The 19,890-nt window shown below is 45.4% G+C and overlaps 1 protein-coding gene across 1 annotated transcript in view; it reads right to left on the bottom strand.

Annotated features, from left to right (window-relative positions):
* Nucleotides 1-3,465: 3,465 nt before the first annotated feature.
* LOC124008556 (5-hydroxytryptamine receptor 2C-like) overlaps nt 3,466-19,890 on the bottom strand; it is a 251,196-nt gene continuing 234,771 nt past the window's right edge. Inside the window, exons 4-7 of the mRNA XM_046319924.1 lie at nt 16,845-17,045; nt 6,833-6,996; nt 6,114-6,470; nt 3,466-4,436 (exon numbers count right to left, since the gene is read on the bottom strand). Coding sequence (XP_046175880.1) covers nt 3,873-4,436; nt 6,114-6,470; nt 6,833-6,996; nt 16,845-17,045 — 1,286 coding nt within the window. The 3' untranslated portion in view covers nt 3,466-3,872. The remainder of the gene's footprint in view (nt 4,437-6,113; nt 6,471-6,832; nt 6,997-16,844; nt 17,046-19,890) is intronic.

Here is a 19,890-nt window from a genome sequence, read left to right as displayed (position 1 = left end):
TCACAGATTGTTTTGTTAAAAAGGCTAAAAAGCAACACGTTTTTAAATAATGTGCTCAACCAGGCAGTTGATATGTCAGTAAAAAGTATGGTGCACTAAAAATAGAGTACATTTATTATTTTAGAAAAATACTTATTTTGGTGAAAAATATGATTGAAGTGTTGACAACACACCATATTAGGCAACATTAATTGGTTAAACAACATTTCATGACCCATTGGGGTCAATTAATCAATATTCAGACTTATGGTGGTCTATAAAATATTACCCATAATTTGTCATGATAATACCCGCAATGTGTCATATATTATCTAAAAGTGTATTCTGAACATGTGGGAAACATGGTGGAAGAACCTGAATCACTTAAAATGTAAGAGAACCATTTTCAGGGACATTGCACTATACACCACCTGAAAACCCATTAATTTCAATGTAATTGAATATTCATATTTGGACATACAAAATTACCATATATTAAAATTTGACAAACTAACAGCAGTCCTCAGAGTATCTCCCTCCCTCCCTCCCTCCCTCCCTCCCTCCCTCCCTCCCTCCCTCCCTCCCTCCCTCCCTCCCTCCCTCCCTCCCTCCCTCCCTTCATCCATTCATCCCTCCATCCATTATATCCATCCATCAAGCTGAAAGGAGACTTAGTGCACACATTAGAATGATATTTTAATAATAAATAAATAGCAGCATCACACAGAAATGAAATAAAAAACATTGTCGTGTGGATGACTAAAGTAGTAAAAACATGAGAGGTGTCTTTGACGAATATATTCACAAGTAAATGGTATAAAAAAATGCCGATTGATTTGATTGTAACGTAAAGGGGTTGACACATAAAAGATCTCTAACTCTGGCCCGGGGCATTATGCTGGTTTCATAACAAGTGGTAAACTCTGAAAACACTACTTGTAGTAGTGTGTGTTCACATGCTTTGAGCTAGTTATTAGCCAATCGGCTAATGGCAAACAAGTTGTATCAACCGTAGCCTAAAAGTACAGCCATCATGCTCGTCAATAAATTACAATGTTCAACAAACATATCAAGAGATTTTTTTTAATTAGTTAAATTAAATGATGCTTTGTTGTTGCATTTAGCTGCTGAAAATGCTGTTGTTGAGGTCATTTCCTTAGTAGGTGACGTCAGAGTGCAGCATGTGGGAGAAGTCGTAGCTCAGGGACGATGGCTGAGTTTCCAACTTGTAATAACAGTTGGACGGCCGTTCAAGTGGATTTAAAAAAATATTTCCCACTAGTAATTACCAGTTAGAGGGCCGTCCAAACTGGATTTATCCCAGTCGTATGCCCTTAGTTACGAATTTGAGAGATTTCATGAGCGCAGCGTTAGTTTGGCAACGCTGAGAAGAGGAAGCTCTAATGCCCTGGACCAGAGCTCTATCCTACACACAGTTACGGATCACATACACAGCTTAAAATACATTGTTTAAGCAAACTGGTTTCGCAAACTTATTTCGGATCAAACCAAAACCCGATTCTTTCAGTGGGGTTTTCTCTCGGCGTCCCCTTCTCTCTGCACTCCTCTTCATTAGTTTTAGTTTCGTTTTTTTTTTCCAACTTCATGTCAAACGTGGCAAAGGGCCTGTAGTCCTATTGACCTCTGTCTTTTGTCTGGAAAAAGCTCCAACGTTCCTAGTGATCGGTTAGGCCTACTGTTCCATCTTCCTTACTTAGGAGCTAGACAGTGTGCATCTTAAAAGGCACCCTATTCCCTACATGGGGCACTACTTTTATCAGAGCCCTATGGTCCCTGGTGAAAAGTAGTGCACTATATAGGGAATAGGGTGCCATCTGAGACGTAACCAAAGTGTGTTAAAATAAAACATTTGACCTGTGTGTGACCTGTGTAGAGGGGTCAGAGGTTGCCATAGGTAGTACATTCAGTCAGGTGCTCTGGTGTTTTGGTTGTGGTTGTGGCAGCGTTGAGCATGAGTTGTAGGGACAACTTTCAGGGTGTATGTGGGTTATATAGGCCCATAGGGTTACTCATATAATGTAGATTGGGTTATGGTGAGGTTTGCTCTATGATATGGTTATAGCCTATGCTTATAGTTGAGTTGTGATCACAGCTACACATGTATGATCTTAATTTGAGCCAGTTTGACAGAGTAGGAAAATAATACTGCCGCAATAGCAAATGTGAATTATTTTATGCATTATAATTAATGGACATTTTTTTGTAAGAGTCAATAATTTTTTTGTTAGGGCAAATCAAATCTGGACATTTTAAAGTGGACATTGCAAACTTTAGAAACATTTTTTAAACCTTGAGCAGGAAAATGATCAGCAACAAAAGAGTGCTCAAATTAAGATCCTGCATCTGTATGGTTGTGCAAATGGCAGTGTTGGGGTTATGTTCTGGTCAAGGCCTGGAGTTATGCTGGCGGTGAGGGACCAAAACAATCCCTCTGAGACCTGTATTCAGAAAGCCTCTCAGAGTATGAGTGCTGATCATCCTTAACTGGACTGGGTTTGATCCGTCTTCTCAAGAGCTGCCTGCCGTGGCCATCAGTATGAGGTAATACATTATGATGTGTGAGAGTGATCCATTGTACTGAGTCCAGTGTTTCCAACCCCTTCATCCACCCCATTCCAACCCCTGGGATCAGGTTACCCAAGTCCCAATAATTTGACCCTGTATCAGTGGTCAGGGCCATTGACTTCTACCTACACAGTCTACTCATTTTAATGAGGTGGGTTCTTGGTGCTACCCCCTGTCTCACCACAAGGTGACACTGTGACGGTCATTGGGGCTATAGTTTCCTTTCTCCAGTCATCATTACCAGTCTCCCTAGTAACCATTATAGACTTGTTTTATACACACTGGAAAAAGCTCCATTCGGACCTGTTGTATTGTTATGTCGTGTCCATGGTGCTGAATTGTTACTAAGATCCATTACACAATAAGTTAGACTGCATTTGACTATGGCAGCGTCTGACACGGAACCCTATTCCCTATGTAGTGGATCAAATGTAGTGCACTGTGTAGGGATTAGGGTGCCATTCGGGACATACACTATGAAGTCTCGAGTTTCTCTCTGTTCAGCCTTGAATCATGTCTTCATCTCCTCCTCCTCCTCCTCTTTCATCTCCATCTCCTTCTCCTCTTCCTTCATCTCCTTCTCCTCCTCCTTCTCTTTCTCCTTCTCTTCCTCCTCCTCCTTCTCCTCATGAATCTCCTTCTCCTCCTCCTCCTCCTCCTCCTCCTTCATCTCCTCCTCCTCCTCTTTCTCCTTCTTCTCCATCTCCTTCTTCTCCTCCTCCTCCTCCATCTCTCCTTCTCCTCCTCTTTCTCCTTCTTCTCCATCTCCTTCTCTCCTCCTCCTCCTCCTCCATCTCCTTCTCCTCCTCTTTCTCCTTCTTCTCCATCTCCTTCTTCTCCTCCTCCTTCTCCTTATTTTCTTCCTTCTCCTCCTTCTCCTCCTCCTTCTTCTCTTCCTCCTCCTTCTTCTCCTCCTCCTTCTTCTCTTCCTCCTCCTTCTTCTCCTCCTTCTCCTTCTGTGGGGTTCTAAATTGTATAAGTCCATGACACCCAGGTCAAGGGTTAAGAATCAAGGTAAGTCCTTCCATGATACGTTCTTCCAGAAGTGGCCACACCACCCACCCACTGTGGCTGTGTCTCAAATTTGACCCTATTCCCCATGTAATGCACTAGTGTTGACCATAGCCGTACAGAGAGCTGCCTGAATAGGGAGTTTTGTTCAGAGTAGTGCCCTACACAGTGAATAGGGTGTTATTTGATACATGCCCACTACAGTCCTTCTCTCCCTCACATTACTTCAAGTCCGCCCGTTCATCATCAGCCAATGAGCCGCAGAGCTGGCGTAATCCAATTATCCAATCAACCAATCAGACGCTGCTGGTGCGCTCCAAGTGAGCGTGGCAGAAGCTGTCGACAGATAGCTTCAGCTCCGACATTCTGGGTTCCAATTCCGACATCATCCCGGGGCATTCCATATCCATCCTCATCCCGTCATCTGTAGGATCGTCAGGCTCCACCCCTCTGATCATCCCGTTACCGTCGGCCCCACCACCACCATTCCGACAGTTGCTATTCCGGTCCACACTTCCCTTCTTCCCATTCCCTCCATGATGTCCAAATATGGGCGTGACCGCATGAGACGAACACTGGATGGTGGGAACAGCTAGCGATCTACTACTAACCCCTGCCGTCGGCCCTGTGTTATACTGACAACGTATATAGCTGGAAAAGGCCCTTCTGTATGTCTTGTTAAACAACGTATAGACCAATGGGTTGACACCAGAGGAGATGTATCCCACCCACACAAAGACGTTGAGGAGCTCAGCCAATAAAGGCTCGTTGCAGGAACCCTGACAGAGGACGTAAGTGACATTGGTGATGAAGAAGGGGCACCACATGATCAGAAACAGGAAGAACACGATCCCCAGCACCTACAACACAGAACAGAGAACATGGACCACACTAGAACAGAGTAGATTGGAGAACAGAGACCACACTAGAACAGAGGAGATTGGAGAACAGAGACCACACTAGAACAGAGGAGATTGGAGAACAGAGACCACCCTAGAACAGAGATTGGAGAACAGAGACCACACTAGAACAGAGGAGATGGAGAACAGAGACCACACTAGAACAGAGGAGATTGGAGAACAGAGACCACACTAGAACAGAGGAGATGGAGAACAGAGACCACACTAGAACAGAGGAGATTGGAGAACAGAGACCACACTAGAACAGAGGAGATGGAGAACAGAACAGACCACACTAGAACAGAGGAGATTGGAGAACAGAGACCACACTAGAACAGAGGAGATGGAGAACAGAGACCACACTAGAACAGAGGAGATTGGAGAACAGAGACCACACTAGAACAGAGGAGATGGAGAACAGAGACCACACTAGAACAGAGGAGATTGGAGAACAGAGACCACACTAGAACAGAGGAGATGGAGAACAGAGACCACACTAGAACAGAGGAGATTGGAGAACAGAGACCACACTAGAACAGAGGAGATTGGAGAACAGAGACCACACTAGAACAGAGGAGATTGGAGAACAGAGACCACACTAGAACAGAGGAGATGGAGAACAGAGACCACACTAGAACAGAGGAAATGGAGAACAGAGACCACACTAGAACAGAGGAGATGGAGAACAGAGACCACACTAGAACAGAGGAGATGGAGAACAGAGACCACACTAGAACAGAGGAGATGGAGAACAGAGACCACACTAGAACAGAGGAGATGGAGAACAGAGACCACACTAGAACAGAGGAGATTGGAGAACAGAGACCACACTAGAACAGAGGAGATGGAGAACAGAGACCACACTAGAACAGAGGAGATGGAGAACAGAGACCACACTAGAACAGAGGAGATGGAGAACAAGCTCCTCAGAACCTAGAACAGAGTAGATTGGAGAACAGAGACCACACTAGAACAGAGTAGATTGGAGAACAGAGACCACACTAGAACAGAGGAGATTGGAGAACAGAGACCACACTAGAACAGAGGAGATTGGAGAACAGAGACCACACTAGAACAGAGGAGATTGGAGAACAGAGACCACACTAGAACAGAGGAGATGGAGAACAGAGACCACACTAGAACAGAGTAGATTGGAGAACAGAGACCACACTAGAACAGAGGAGATTGGAGAACAGAGACCACACTAGAACAGAGGAGATTGGAGAACAGAGACCACACTAGAAAAGAGGAGATGGAGAACAGAGACCACACTAGAACAGAGTAGATTGGAGAACAGAGACCACACTAGAACAGAGGAGATTGGAGAACAGAGACCACACTAGAACAGAGGAGATGGAGAACAGAGACCACACTAGAACAGAGGAGATGGAGAACAGAGACCACACTAGAACAGAGGAGATGGAGAACAGAGACCACACTAGAACAGAGGAGATGGAGAACAGAGACCACACTAGAACAGAGGAGATGGAGAACAAGCTCCTCAGAACCTAGAACAGAGTAGATCAGAGTGGTGTATGAGAGGCGATGGAATGCAATAGGACAGAATGGAAAGGAAAGAAACGGAAGAGAAGAGACATTAAGAGGAGAAGCTGCTAGATGTCTACAGTTGATCCTCACCTTGGAGGCCCGCCTCTCATTCTTGATCGCCTGCATCATCCCCCGCCTCCCGTGACTGTCCCGTGCATCACGCCCTGCCGGAGAGCTCAGCTGGGACGCCACTCCCGAACTCGGAATCATACTGATGCTCTCCGAGGGGGAACTGCTTAAGAGGCCGGTCTGCCGGTCAGGCTCCGCCCCTTTCAGGCAGCTCAGACTTCCTTGTCTACTAGGAGGAAGAGCCTCAATGTTAATGGGCAGGCCTAGGAAATTTGGAGGCGGGGACTGGTGGTTTGAGGGAGTGGCCTGAGGCTGCAGAGGCTGCTGGGAGGAAGTTTTCCTCTCATAGAGGAAGACGGTCTCCTGGCGTTGGAGGACCTGGGAGGGAAGACACGATGTGATGTCATGATGGACCACTGACAGACATACCATTATTAGTCAAGTAATAATAATTCTCTGCAACAACTAAAGATTGACCGGCCTGTCTGCCCTATGACCACTTGTTTTTGACAAATACATGGACCAGTACATCGCCAGTTAATCAAAACACAGACTCTACTGCGGTTGTCACCAACAAAGTGGGTCTGTGTTATATTTCCTGTCTGACAGACCTGTATAGTAAGGCACTACAAAACTAACATGATGACCAATGGGATTCAATCAGAGGCTGGAGGAATACATTGGTTAGCCAATCAAATGACAGAACATCAAATAACTAGCCAATCAAAACACTCTCTGACCTGTATGGTGAGGCAGTAGGACACAACCATGATGACCAATGGGATGAAGAAAGCCACGAAGGAGCCAACCAGCATGAAGCGCTCCTCGTTCAGAACACAGCTGCCATTGACAAACACCTTGTCTTTGTTGTGAAGGCCGATCACCGGGATAGGCATGGACACACCTAGGATAGAGGGAGAGGGAGAGAGAGAGAAAGGAAGAGAAGGAGAGAGAGAAAGAGAGGGGGATGAGAAGATAAGTAATCATTAGAGAAGGAGGTGGGATTAGAGAGGGAGGGAAGGAGGGATGAAGACCTTGTTGTGAAGGCCAATGACCGGCATGGGGATGGACCCTCGTAGGAGAAGAGAGAGACAGAGAGAGAGAGGAGCGAGATAGAGAGATGAGAGTAGGAGTAGAAGCTGGGGGAAGAGAGGATGGTAGAAGCTGGGGGAAGAGAGGATGGTAGAAGCTGGGGGAAGAGAGGATGGTAAGAAGCTGGGGGAAGAGAGGATGGTAAAGAAGCTGGGGGAAGAGAGAGATTAACATTTTGTCCTTGTTGTGGAGGCTAACGATATCACAGAACAAAAGAGAGGGATGAGAGAAGGAGAGAACAAAAGGAGAGAAGGAGGGAGAGGGGAGAGAGACAGATGTACACTGTGGAGGCTAATGACTGGGAAATGCGTGGACACAATGTGGAGGGAGCATGAGACAGAAAGAGAAGGAGAGAAAAAGAGAATGATGGGAGGGAGGAGAGTGATGAAGTGTTTGTCCTTGTTGTGCAGCCCAAATAGCCATCAATAAATCTAGAGAAAAGGACGAGAGAAGAATATAGAGAGGGGAGTAGAGAAAAGAGGGAGAGCGGGGGGAAGGGAAAACCGAAAGAAAAGAGAGAGAGAGGGGTATGTAGCAGAGGAGGCTGGTGGGAGGAGCTTTCTAATGGCTGGAATGGAGTCAAACACGTTTCCATGTGTTTGATGTGTTTGATACCATTCCATATATTCCATTCCAGGCATTACAATGAGCCTGTCCTCCTATATCTCCTCCCACCAGCCTCCTCTGGTACGCAGTGAGCGAGAAAGAGAGAGAGAGAGACCGGTCAACAGACAGACAGAGATAGGGAATAGATTACTTCATTTACTCTAATCTCTTATCTAAATAATCTCTAATTAATCTTTCATCTGATGTGATCGGATCCTCTGATTGTTCTGAAACCACACACTGACCTGTTACCTTGTTATACACACACACACACTGACCTGTTACCTTGTTATACACACACTGACCTGTTACCTTGTTATACACACACACATCCTCACTCACACACACACACAAACACACTCACTGGACACACACACTGGACACACACCCAAACACACCCTGGACACACACACACACACACACACACACACACACACACACACACACACACACACACACACACACACACACACACACACACACACACACACACACACACACACACACACACACACACACACACACACACACTGGACACACACACACACTGGACACACACACACACTGGACACACACACACACACACACACACACACACACACACACACACACACACACACACACACACACACACACACACACACACACACACACACACACACACACACACACACACACACACACACACACACACACAAACTGGACACACACACAGTGGACACACACACACACAAACATACACTGGACACACACACACACACACACACACAAACACTGGACACACACACACACTGGACACACACACACACTAGACACACACACACTGGACACACACACACTGGACACACACACACTGGACACACACACATTGGACACACGCACACACACACACACACTGGACACACACACACTGGACACACACACACTGGACACACACACATTGGACACACACACACACACACACTGGACACACACACACTGGACACACACACACACACACACACACACACAGAGACACACACACATAGAGACACACACACACACACATAGAGACACACACACACATAGAGAGATACACACACACACACACACATAGAGACACACACACACACACACACACTGGACACACACACACACTGGACACACACACACACACACACTGGACACACACGCACTGGACACACACACACACACACTGGACACACACACACACACACACACTGGACACACACACACACACACTGGACACACACACACTGGACACACACACACACACACTGGACACACACACACTGGACACACACACACACACACTGTACACACACACACACTGGACACAGACAAACTGGACACACACACACTGGACACACACACACTGGACACACACACACACTGGACACACACACACACTGGACACACACACACACACACACACTGGACACACACAAACTGGACACACACACACTGGACACACACACACACACACTGGACACACACACACACACACACTGGACACACACACACTGGACACACACACACTGGACACACACACACTGTACACACACACACTGGACACACACACACTGGACACACACACACACACTGGACACACACAAACTGGACACACACACACTGGACACACACACTGGACACACACACACACACACTGGACACACACACACTGGACACACACACACACTGGACACACACACACTGGACACACACACACTGGACACACACACTGGACACACACACACACACTGGACACACACAAACTGGACACACACACACTGGACACACACACTGGACACACTGGACACACACACACTGGACACACACACTGGACACACACACACACACTGGACACACACAAACTGGACACACACACACACACACACACACACTGGACACACACACTGGACACACACACACACATTGGACACACACTGGACACACACACACACACTGCACATTAAGGAATACCTAGGATAGGATAAGTAATCCCTCTCACCCCCCCCCTTTAAGATTTAGATGCACTATTGTAAAGTGACTGTTCCACTGGATGTCATAAGGTGAATGCACCAATTTGTAAGTCGCTCTGGATAAGAGCATCTGCTAAATGACGTAAATGTAAATGCACACACACACTGGACACACACACTGGACACACACACACTGTACACACACACACTGGACACACACACACTGGACACACACAAACTGGACACACACACACACACTGGACACACACACACTGGACACACACACTGGACACACACACACTGGACACACACAAACTGGACACACACACACACACTGGACACACACACTGGACACACACACACTGGACACACACACTGGACACACAAACTGGACACACACACTGGACACACAACCTGACCTGTCACCCTCTTACCTGGCTGTCCTATTCACATTACTTATCTGTATGAGTTAGAGAAAGGAGAAAATCCCATATCTATTGGGAGAAAACCCCTTTTATGGAACATTTTCAGCAAAGTACATAGCTTCCTGCCACACCAGCAGGTACAGCCAGTGGAACGACCAATCAGACCAATAACATTAGAACCTATGTCTCTATCATGATAGAATTAGTACTGTAATGTCACTGAGTATTGTTTTTCTTGTTGTTATTATCTAGTCCTCATGGATTTGGTTCGTCACTTTTGTTAATTGTTTATTTAATTGTTTATTTAAATGTAAACATATAAAGCCCCTCTTGAAATTAATTGAATTGAGTGAAAGATAATGAGATTCACCTGGAAAAGAGTCCCCTAAGCAAGCTGGTACTCTGTTGACAAACACAAACAGACCCCACAGAGCCCCAGGACAGCAGCACAAACAGACCCCACAGAGCCCCAGGACAGCAGCACAAACAGACCCCACAAAGCCCCAGGACAGCAGACCCCACAAGCCCCAGGACAGAGCCAAACAGACCCCACAGAGCCCCAGGACAGCAGCACAAACAGACCCCACAGAGCCCCAGGACCCACAAACAGACCCCACAGACAGGACAGCACAAAACAGACCCCACAAAGCCCCAGGACAGCAGCACAAACAGACCCCACAAAGCCCCAGGACAGCAGCACAAACAGACCCCACAGAGCCCCAGGACAGCAGCACAAACAGACCCCACAGAGCCCCAGGACAGCAGCACAAACAGACCCCACAGAGCCCCAGGACAGCAGCACAAACAGACCCCACAGAGCCCCAGGACAGCAGCACAATCAGACCCAAACAAATTATGAGAAAACAAAAATAAGGTGATTACTTGAAACATAGGAGAGAATTAACAATAAAACTGAGTAAACTAGAATGCTATTTGGCCCTAAACAGAGAGTAGAAAGTGACAGAATACCTGACCACATTGAGTGACCCAAAATTAAAGAAAGCTTTGACTATTTACAGACTCAGTGAGCATAGCCTTGCTATTGAGAAAGTCCGCCTTAGGCAGACCTGGCTCTGGGGAGAAGATAGGCTACGTGCACACTGCCCTAAAAATGAGGTGGAAACTGAGCTGCACTTCCTAACCTCCTGCCAAATGTACGACCATATTTCCCTCAGATTACACAGATCCACAAATTATTTGAAAACAAATCCAATTTTGATAAACTCCAACTATTAGGAGAAATACCACAGTGTGCATCACAGCAGCCAGGTGTGTCTCCCGTTGCCATGAGAAAAGGGCAACCAGAGGAACACAAACAACATTGTAAATACAACATATATGTAACAGTCTATTTATCTCCCCTTTCTTACTTCAACTATGTGCTCATTGTTACAACACTGTACATACACAATAATATAACATTTGAAATGTACATTATTTTGAAACTATTGTGAGAGTAATGTTTACTAGATAGATAGATAGATAGATAGATAGATAGATAGATAGATAGATAGATAGATAGATAGATAGATAGATAGATAGATAGATAGATAGATAGATAGATAGATAGATAGACAGAGAGATAGAGAGAGAAAGAGATATAGATAGATATATAGACAGAGATAGAGAGAGAAAGAGATATAGAGAGATATAGAGAGAGAAAGAGAGAAAGATAGATAGACAGAGAGAGAGAGAGAAAGAGATGGATAGAGATAGAGAGAGAAAGAGATATAGATAGATAGACGGAGAGAGAGAGAAAGAGATGGATAGAGATAGAGAGAGAAAGAGATATAGATAGATAGACGGAGAGAGAGAGAAAGAGATGGATAGAGATAGAGAGAGAAAGAGATATAGATAGATAGACAGAGCGAGAGAGAAAGAGATGGATAGAGATAGAGAGAGAAAGAGATATAGACAGAGATAGAGAGAGATGGATAGAGATAGAGAGAGAAAGAGATATAGATAGATAGACAGAGATAGAGAGAGAAAGAGATATAGACAGAGATAGAGAGAGATGGATAGAAATAGAGAGAGAAAGAGATATAGATAGATAGAGAGATAGAGAGAGATGGATAGAGATAGACAGAGATAGAGAGAGAAAGAGATATAGATAGATAGACAGCGAGAGAGAGAAAGAGATGGATAGACAGAGATAGACAGAGATAGAGATCGAGAGAGCGAGAGGTCATGAGCTCCTGGATAATCGTAGATAAACTTGGATTGTTTTGCAAGGACTTATAAAGGATACTACTCTCTACATCAAAACCTTTACTCCAAATCAAAATTACAAACCTAAAACCTTGATTTTGGCCAAAATTATCTGGAAGGATTCTTACGACCAAGGACTATCAAGACAAAACTTATAAGACACCAAAACCTGCAGAAGAAACACAGCAAAAACCTGGATATACTGTACCATCCAACCCAAAATACCATCCAACCCAAAATACTGAACCATCCAACCCAAAATACTGTACCATCCAACCCAAAATACCATCCAACCCAAAATACCATCCAACCCAAAATACCATCCAACCCAAAATACCATCCAACCCAAAATACTGAACCATCCAACCCAAAATACCATCCAACCCAAAATACCATCCAACCCAAAATACTGAACCATCCAACTCAAAATACTGTACCATCCAACCCAAAATACCATCCAACTCAAAATACTGAACCATCCAACCCAAAATACCATCCAACTCAAAATACTGAACCATCCAACCCAAAATACCATCCAACTCAAAATACTGAACCATCCAACCCAAAATACTGAACCATCCAACCCAAAATACCATCCAACCCAAAATACCATCCAACCCAAAATACCATCCAACCCAAAATACTGAACCATCCAACTCAAAATACTGAACCATCCAACCCAAAATACTGAACCATCCAACCCAAAATACTGTACCATCCAACCCAAAATACTGAACCATCCAACCCAAAATACTGAACCATCCAACCCAAAATACTGAACCATCCAACTCAAAATACTGAACCATCCAACCCAAAATACTGTACCATCCAACCCAAAATACCATCCAACCCAAAATACTGAACCATCCAACTCAAAATACCATCCAACCCAAAATACCATCCAACCCAAAATACTGAACCATCCAACTCAAAATACTGAACCATCCAACCCAAAATACTGTACCATCCAACCCAAAATACTGTACCATCCAACCCAAAATACCATCCAACCCAAAATACTGTACCATCCAACCCAAAATACTGAACCATCCAACCCAAAATACCATCCAACCCAAAATACCATCCAACCCAAAATACTGTACCATCCAACCCAAAATACTGAACCATCCAACTCAAAATACTGAACCATTCAACCCAAAATACTGTACCATCCAACCCAAAATACCATCCAACCCAAAATACTGTACCATCCAACCCAAAATACTGTACCATCCAACCCAAAATACTGTACCATCCAACCCAAAATACTGTACCATCCAACCCAAAATACTGTACCATCCAACCCAAAATACCATCCAACCCAAAATACTGTACCATCCAACCCAAAATACTGAACCATCCAACCCAAAATACTGTACCATCCAACCCAAAATACTGTACCATCCAACCCAAAATACTGTACCATCCAACCCAAAATACTGTACCATCCAACCCAAAATACTGTACCATCCAACCCAAAATACCATCCAACCCAAAATACTGTACCATCCAACCCAAAATACTGTACCATCCAACCCAAAATACTGTACCATCCAACCCAAAATACTGTACCATCCAACCCAAAATACTGTACCATCCAACCCAAAATACTGTACCATTCAACCCAAAATACTGTACCATCCAACCCAAAATACTGTACCATTCAACCCAAAATACCATCCAACCCAAAATACTGTACCATCCAACCCAAAATACTGTACCATTCAACCCAAAATACCATCCAACCCAAAATACTGTACCATTCAACCCAAAATACCATCCAACCCAAAATACCATTCAACCCAAAATACTGTACCATCCAACCCAAAATACTGTACCATCAAACCCAAAATACTGTACCATTCAACCCAAAATACTGTACCATCCAACCCAAAATACTGTACCATCCAACCCAAAATACTGTACCATTCAACCCAAAATACTGTACCATCAACCCAAAATACTGTACCATCCAACCCAAAATACTGTACCATCCAACCCAAAATACTGTACCATTCAACCCAAAATACCATCAAAAAATACTGTACCATTCAACCCAAAATACCATCCAACCCAAAATACCATTCAACCCAAAATACTGTACCATCCAACCCAAAATACTGTACCATCAAACCCAAAATACTGTACCATTCAACCCAAAATACTGTACCATCCAACCCAAAATACTGTACCATTCAACCCAAAATACTGTACCATCCAACCCAAAATACTGAACCATCCAACCCAAAATACTGAACCATCCAACCCAAAATACTGAACCATCCAACCCAAAATACCATCCAACCCAAAATACTGAACCATCCAACCCAAAATACCATCCAACCCAAAATACTGAACCATCCAACCCAAAATACTGAACCATCCAACCCAAAATACCATCCAACCCAAAATACTGAACCATCCAACCCAAAATACTGAACCATCCAACCCAAAATACTGTACCATTCAACCCAAAATACTGAACCATCCAACCCAAAATACCATCCAACCCAAAATACTGAACCATCCAACCCAAAATACCATCCAACCCAAAATACCATCCAACCCAAAATACTGAACCATCCAACCCAAAATACTGAACCATCCAACCCAAAATACCATCCAACACTAAACTGAGTAATGTTCAGTCTGAAGCTACTTACCAAAAAGTAAAATATAGCAATCTCTAGGTAATTGTGTTATAAACCTAAGTAAATAAGGCTACTAAGTTACCAAGCTGCTAGGACAGAACAGACCTGGCATCAACTTCAATTAGCACTGAAGTGAGATGTGTAAAAACCCTTGAGCCCAACAATGGCAGAGGAGAATCACAGTCTCCCCAACCCCCTGCCCCAGGGCTTTCCTCTGTGTAGAGGTCATCACAGTCTCCCCCACCCCCTGCCCCAGGGCTTTCCTCTGTGTAGAGGTCATCACAGTCTCCCCCACCCCCTGCCCCAGGGCTTTACTCTGTGTAGAGGTCATCACAGTCTCCCCCAACCCCTGCCCCAGGGCTTTACTCTGTGTAGAGGTCATCACAGTCTCCCCACCCCTGCCCCAGGGCTTTACTCTGTGTAGAGGTCATCACAGTCTCCCCCAACCCCTGCCCCAGGGCTTTACTCTGTGTAGAGGTCATCACAGTCTCCCCCACCCCTGCCCCAGGGCTTTACTCTGTGTAGAGGTCATCACAGTCTCCCCACCCCCTGCCCCAGGGCTTTACTCTGTGTAGAGGTCATCACAGTCTCCCCCACCCCCTGCCCCAGGGCTTTCCTCTGTGTAGAGGTCATCACAGTCTCCCCCACCCCCTGCCCCAGGGCTTTACTCTGTGTAGAGGTCATCACAGTCTCCCCCACCCCCTGCCCCAGGGCTTTACTCTGTGTAGAGGTCATCACAGTCTCCCCCACCCCCTGCCCCAGGGCTTTACTCTGTGTAGAGGTCATCACAGTCTCCCCCATTGGTCCACACAGACCATCCCCTGGCATGGCACAGGACGATAAGAGCATTCTACCTCTCTGTAAAGAGAGAGGGTATTGGTCCACACAGACCATCCCCTGGCATGGCACAGGACGATAAGAGCATACTAGCTCTCTTTAAAGAGAGAGGGTATTGGTCCACACAGACCATCCCCTGGCATGGCACAGTACGATAAGAGCATACTACCTCTCTGTAAAGAGAGAGGGTATTGGTCCAGGGTGGAAACTCAGAATACCAGGAAACTGATACAACCTCTGCCAGCGTGTGTACATGGATTCTGTCAGACTTGGGCCACTGAGGAGTGGCGTCTGTCTGGCCACTCTACCATAAAGGCCTGATTGGTGAAGTGCTGCAGAGATAGTTGTCCTTCTGGAAGGTTCTTCCATCTCCACAGAGGAACTCTAGAGCTCTGTCAGAGTGACCATCGGGATCTTGGTCACCTCCCTGACCAAGGCCCTTCTCCCCGATTGCTCAGTTTGGCAGCCAAAACTAGGAAGAGTCTTGGTGGTTCCAAACTTCTTTCACTTAAGAATGATGGAGGCCACTGTGTTCTTGGGGACTTTCAATGCTGCAGAATTATGTTTTGGTGCCCTTCCCCAGATCTGTGCTTCAACACAATCCTGTCTCGGAGCTCTACGGACCATTCCTTCAACCTCATGGCTTGATTTTTTCTCTGACAACTGTGGGAGCTTATATAGACAGGTGTGTGCTTTTCAGAATCATGTCCAATCAATTGAATTTACCATTTCGAGTCTCATAGCAAACGGTCTGAATACTTATGTAAATAAAGTATTTCTGTGTTTATTTGATATACATTCGCAAAAATGTTTTTAAAAAGCTGTTTTCGAGTATTGTTTGTAGACTGATGAGGATAAATTAAATTATTTTATATATTTTATAATAAGGCTGTTAGGTAGCAAAATTTGGAAAAAGTCGAGAAGACTTTTTTCCCAATGTACTGTACATACCTATTGATATGGTCCATACAGCTGCTATCTTCATCATGGCCTTGGTTCTAGAGTTGAAGCGGCTGTGTTCAATGGGATTCCTTATAGCCACATATCGATCCAGAGATATGGCACACAGATGCATAATAGACGATGTGGAGAAGAGGACGTCCAGGTAGATCCAGATAGGACACAGAGCACTGGGCAGGGGCCACGCATAGTCTGGATGGAGAGAGAGAGGGAGAGGAGGGGGGAGAGAGGGGGAGAGGAGGAGAGGAGGGGAGAGAGAGAGGGGAGAGGAGGGGAGAGAGGGGGAGAGGAGGGGAGAGAGAGGGGGAGAGAGAGAGGGGGAGAGGAGGGGAGAGAGAGAGGGGGAGAGGAGGGGAGAGAGAGAGGGGGAAAGGAGGGGAGAGGAGGGGGAGAGGAGGGGAGAGAGAGAGAGAGGGGGGGAGAGAGAGAGGGGGAGAGAGGGGGAGAGGGGGGAGAGAGATAGAGAGAGAGAGGAAGAGGGGGAGTGAGGGGGAGAGGGAGAGGGGGAGAGAGGGGGAGGGAGGGGGGAACAAGAGAGAGAAGAGGGAGAGAGAGAGGGAGAGGGGGAGAGAGAAAGAGGGAGAGGAGGGAGAGAGCGAGAGAGAGAGAGCGAGAGAGAGAGAGAGAGAGAGAAGGGGGGAGGAGGGGAGAGAGAGGGAGGGATAGATGGATGGGGAGAGAGAGGGAGAGAGAGGAAGAGGGGGGGAACGAGAGAGAGAGAAGAGGGAGAGAAAGAAGTTGAGGGGGATAGAGAAAGGAAGAGGAGGGAGAGAAAGGTTGAAGGGCAGGTTAGATATATACAGGTACATCTGGATAGGACACCGAGCGCTAGGCAGAAGAGGTGAAAGAGAGAGAGCAGGGGGGATACGCTCCCCCTCTCTTCCTCTCCTCCTACACTCCCCCTCTCTTCCTCTCCTCCTACGCTCCCCCTCTCTTCCTCTCCTCCTACGCTCCCCCTCTCTTCCTCTCCTCCTACGCTCCCCCTCTCTTCCTCTCCTCCTACGCTCCCCCTCTCTTCCTCTCCTCCTACGCTCCCCCTCTCTTCCTCTCCTCCTACGCTCCCCCTCTCTTCCTCTCCTCCTACGCTCCCCCTCTCTTCCTCTCCTCCTACGCTCCCCCTCTCTTCCTCTCCTCCCATCATCACTCTTTCTTTCTTTCATTCCTGGTTTCAGAGCTCAAGCATTGCAATTCTGTCTTTACAGCTGAATGGGAATCAAGGAGAACCTAATGGTGTGACAAGTGTGTGTGAGACTGTGCAGTGGTGCCTGTGCCTATACCTGACCACTATGGTGCCCTCAATAGTCTCAACTTACTGTTGTGAGATAGGATATTGGAATACACAATGTGCAATTTGGAAGCACATCAGCAGTTTTACTTATTTTACGTCACTCACTGACAGTCGATCAATTAGCCAACATTTTATAGTCTAGCATATAAACCTTGTAACATTTTATAGTCTAGCATATAAACCTTGTAACATTTAATAGATTGCTAGGTAAAATAGTCTAGCATATAAACCTTGTAACATTTTATAGTCTAGCATATAAACCTTGTAACATTTAATAGTCTAGTCTGACCTACAGGGGCCCTGACCTCTTACCTCTCACTCACATACCAACCAAATCTCGCTTAGTTCAACCAAAATGCTAAAGGCCTCTCTCTGTGTGTGTGTGTGTGTGTGTGTGTGTGTGTGTGTGTGTGTGTGTGTGTGTGTGTGTGTGTGTGTGTGTGTGTGTGTGTGTGTGTGTGTGTGTGTGTGTGTGTGTGTGTGTGTGTGTGTGTGTGTGTGTGTGTGTGTGTGTGTGTGTGTGTGTGTGTGTGTGTGTGTGTGTGTGTGTGTGTGTGTGTGTGTGTGTGAGTTCTGAGTGGGATTATGGGGATAAGAGGTGATGATCTTCTACTCTCTGGATTATAATGCACAGCTGTTGTTTGAGATAAACCACACAGAGGGGGAGAAATAAAGCCCCTTAAATTGAATTGAATTGCGAGAGAGAGAGAGAGAGAGAGAGACATGGACACACTGTGCTAGAGATGACAAGGGACAGATTATGATATGAGAACACACACGCAAATATAAATGAATATACTGTACATGCCCGAGTTCTCAAATAAACACCTGTCTAATGGGATATCCCTGTTTAAGTACATTTAAATAAAAACAACATACAATATTTATTTAATTGCATTTAAAAGGCTAATGCATGATGAAACGTTACTGATATATTATATATTATTAATAATCACCTACCTCTCTCTCATCCCTCTTTGTCTCTCTCTCTCTGTCTCTCTCTCTCATCCCTCTTTGTCTCTCTCTCTCTGTCTGCCTTCCTCACTAATTTATTCCTCTAAAATATACATTTTCCCTCCAGTTCATCCATCTCCCTCTGACCAGTCCCTTCCATTTTATGCCAGGGCAAATTTGACCAATCACCGCATGATTACCGCATAAGACTGACCAATCACCGCATGATTACCGCATAAGACTGACCAATCACCGCATGATTACCGCATAAAACTGACCAATCACCGCACCTTCACTACATAACCTTGTCAGACCGTTTTCGTGACAAATAGGACATCAGTGCAAAATGCCAGAATTAGAGCAAGTGTTTTTGACTGCAAATGTCTGATACAAAAAAACCTAGCAATCCTGGAGGGACTGTGACATACAGATAACTACCAACATGAAGGAAACCCCAGCATCTTAATACAGTAAGTAACTGCTAAAATGAAGGAAACCCCTGCATCCTAATAAAGTAAATAACTGCCAAAATGAAGGAAACCCCAGCATCTTAATACAGTAGGTAACTGCCAAAATGAAGGAAACCCCCAGCATCTTAATACAGTAGGTAACTTCCAAAATGAAGGAAACCCCAGCATCTTAATACAGTAGGTAACTGCCAAAATGAAGGAAACCCCAGAATCTTAATACAGTATGTAACTGCCAAAATGAAGGAAACCCCAGCATCTTAATACAGTAGGTAACTGCCAAAATGAAGGAAACCCCAGCATCTTAATACAGTAGGTAACTGCCAAA

Source organism: Oncorhynchus gorbuscha, linkage group LG21, assembly GCF_021184085.1.
Source record: "Oncorhynchus gorbuscha isolate QuinsamMale2020 ecotype Even-year linkage group LG21, OgorEven_v1.0, whole genome shotgun sequence".
NCBI classification, from domain to species: domain Eukaryota; kingdom Metazoa; phylum Chordata; class Actinopteri; order Salmoniformes; family Salmonidae; genus Oncorhynchus; species Oncorhynchus gorbuscha.
The sequence above is the reverse complement of the archived record's forward strand: the minus strand, read 5'-3'. Positions and strand labels throughout refer to the sequence as shown.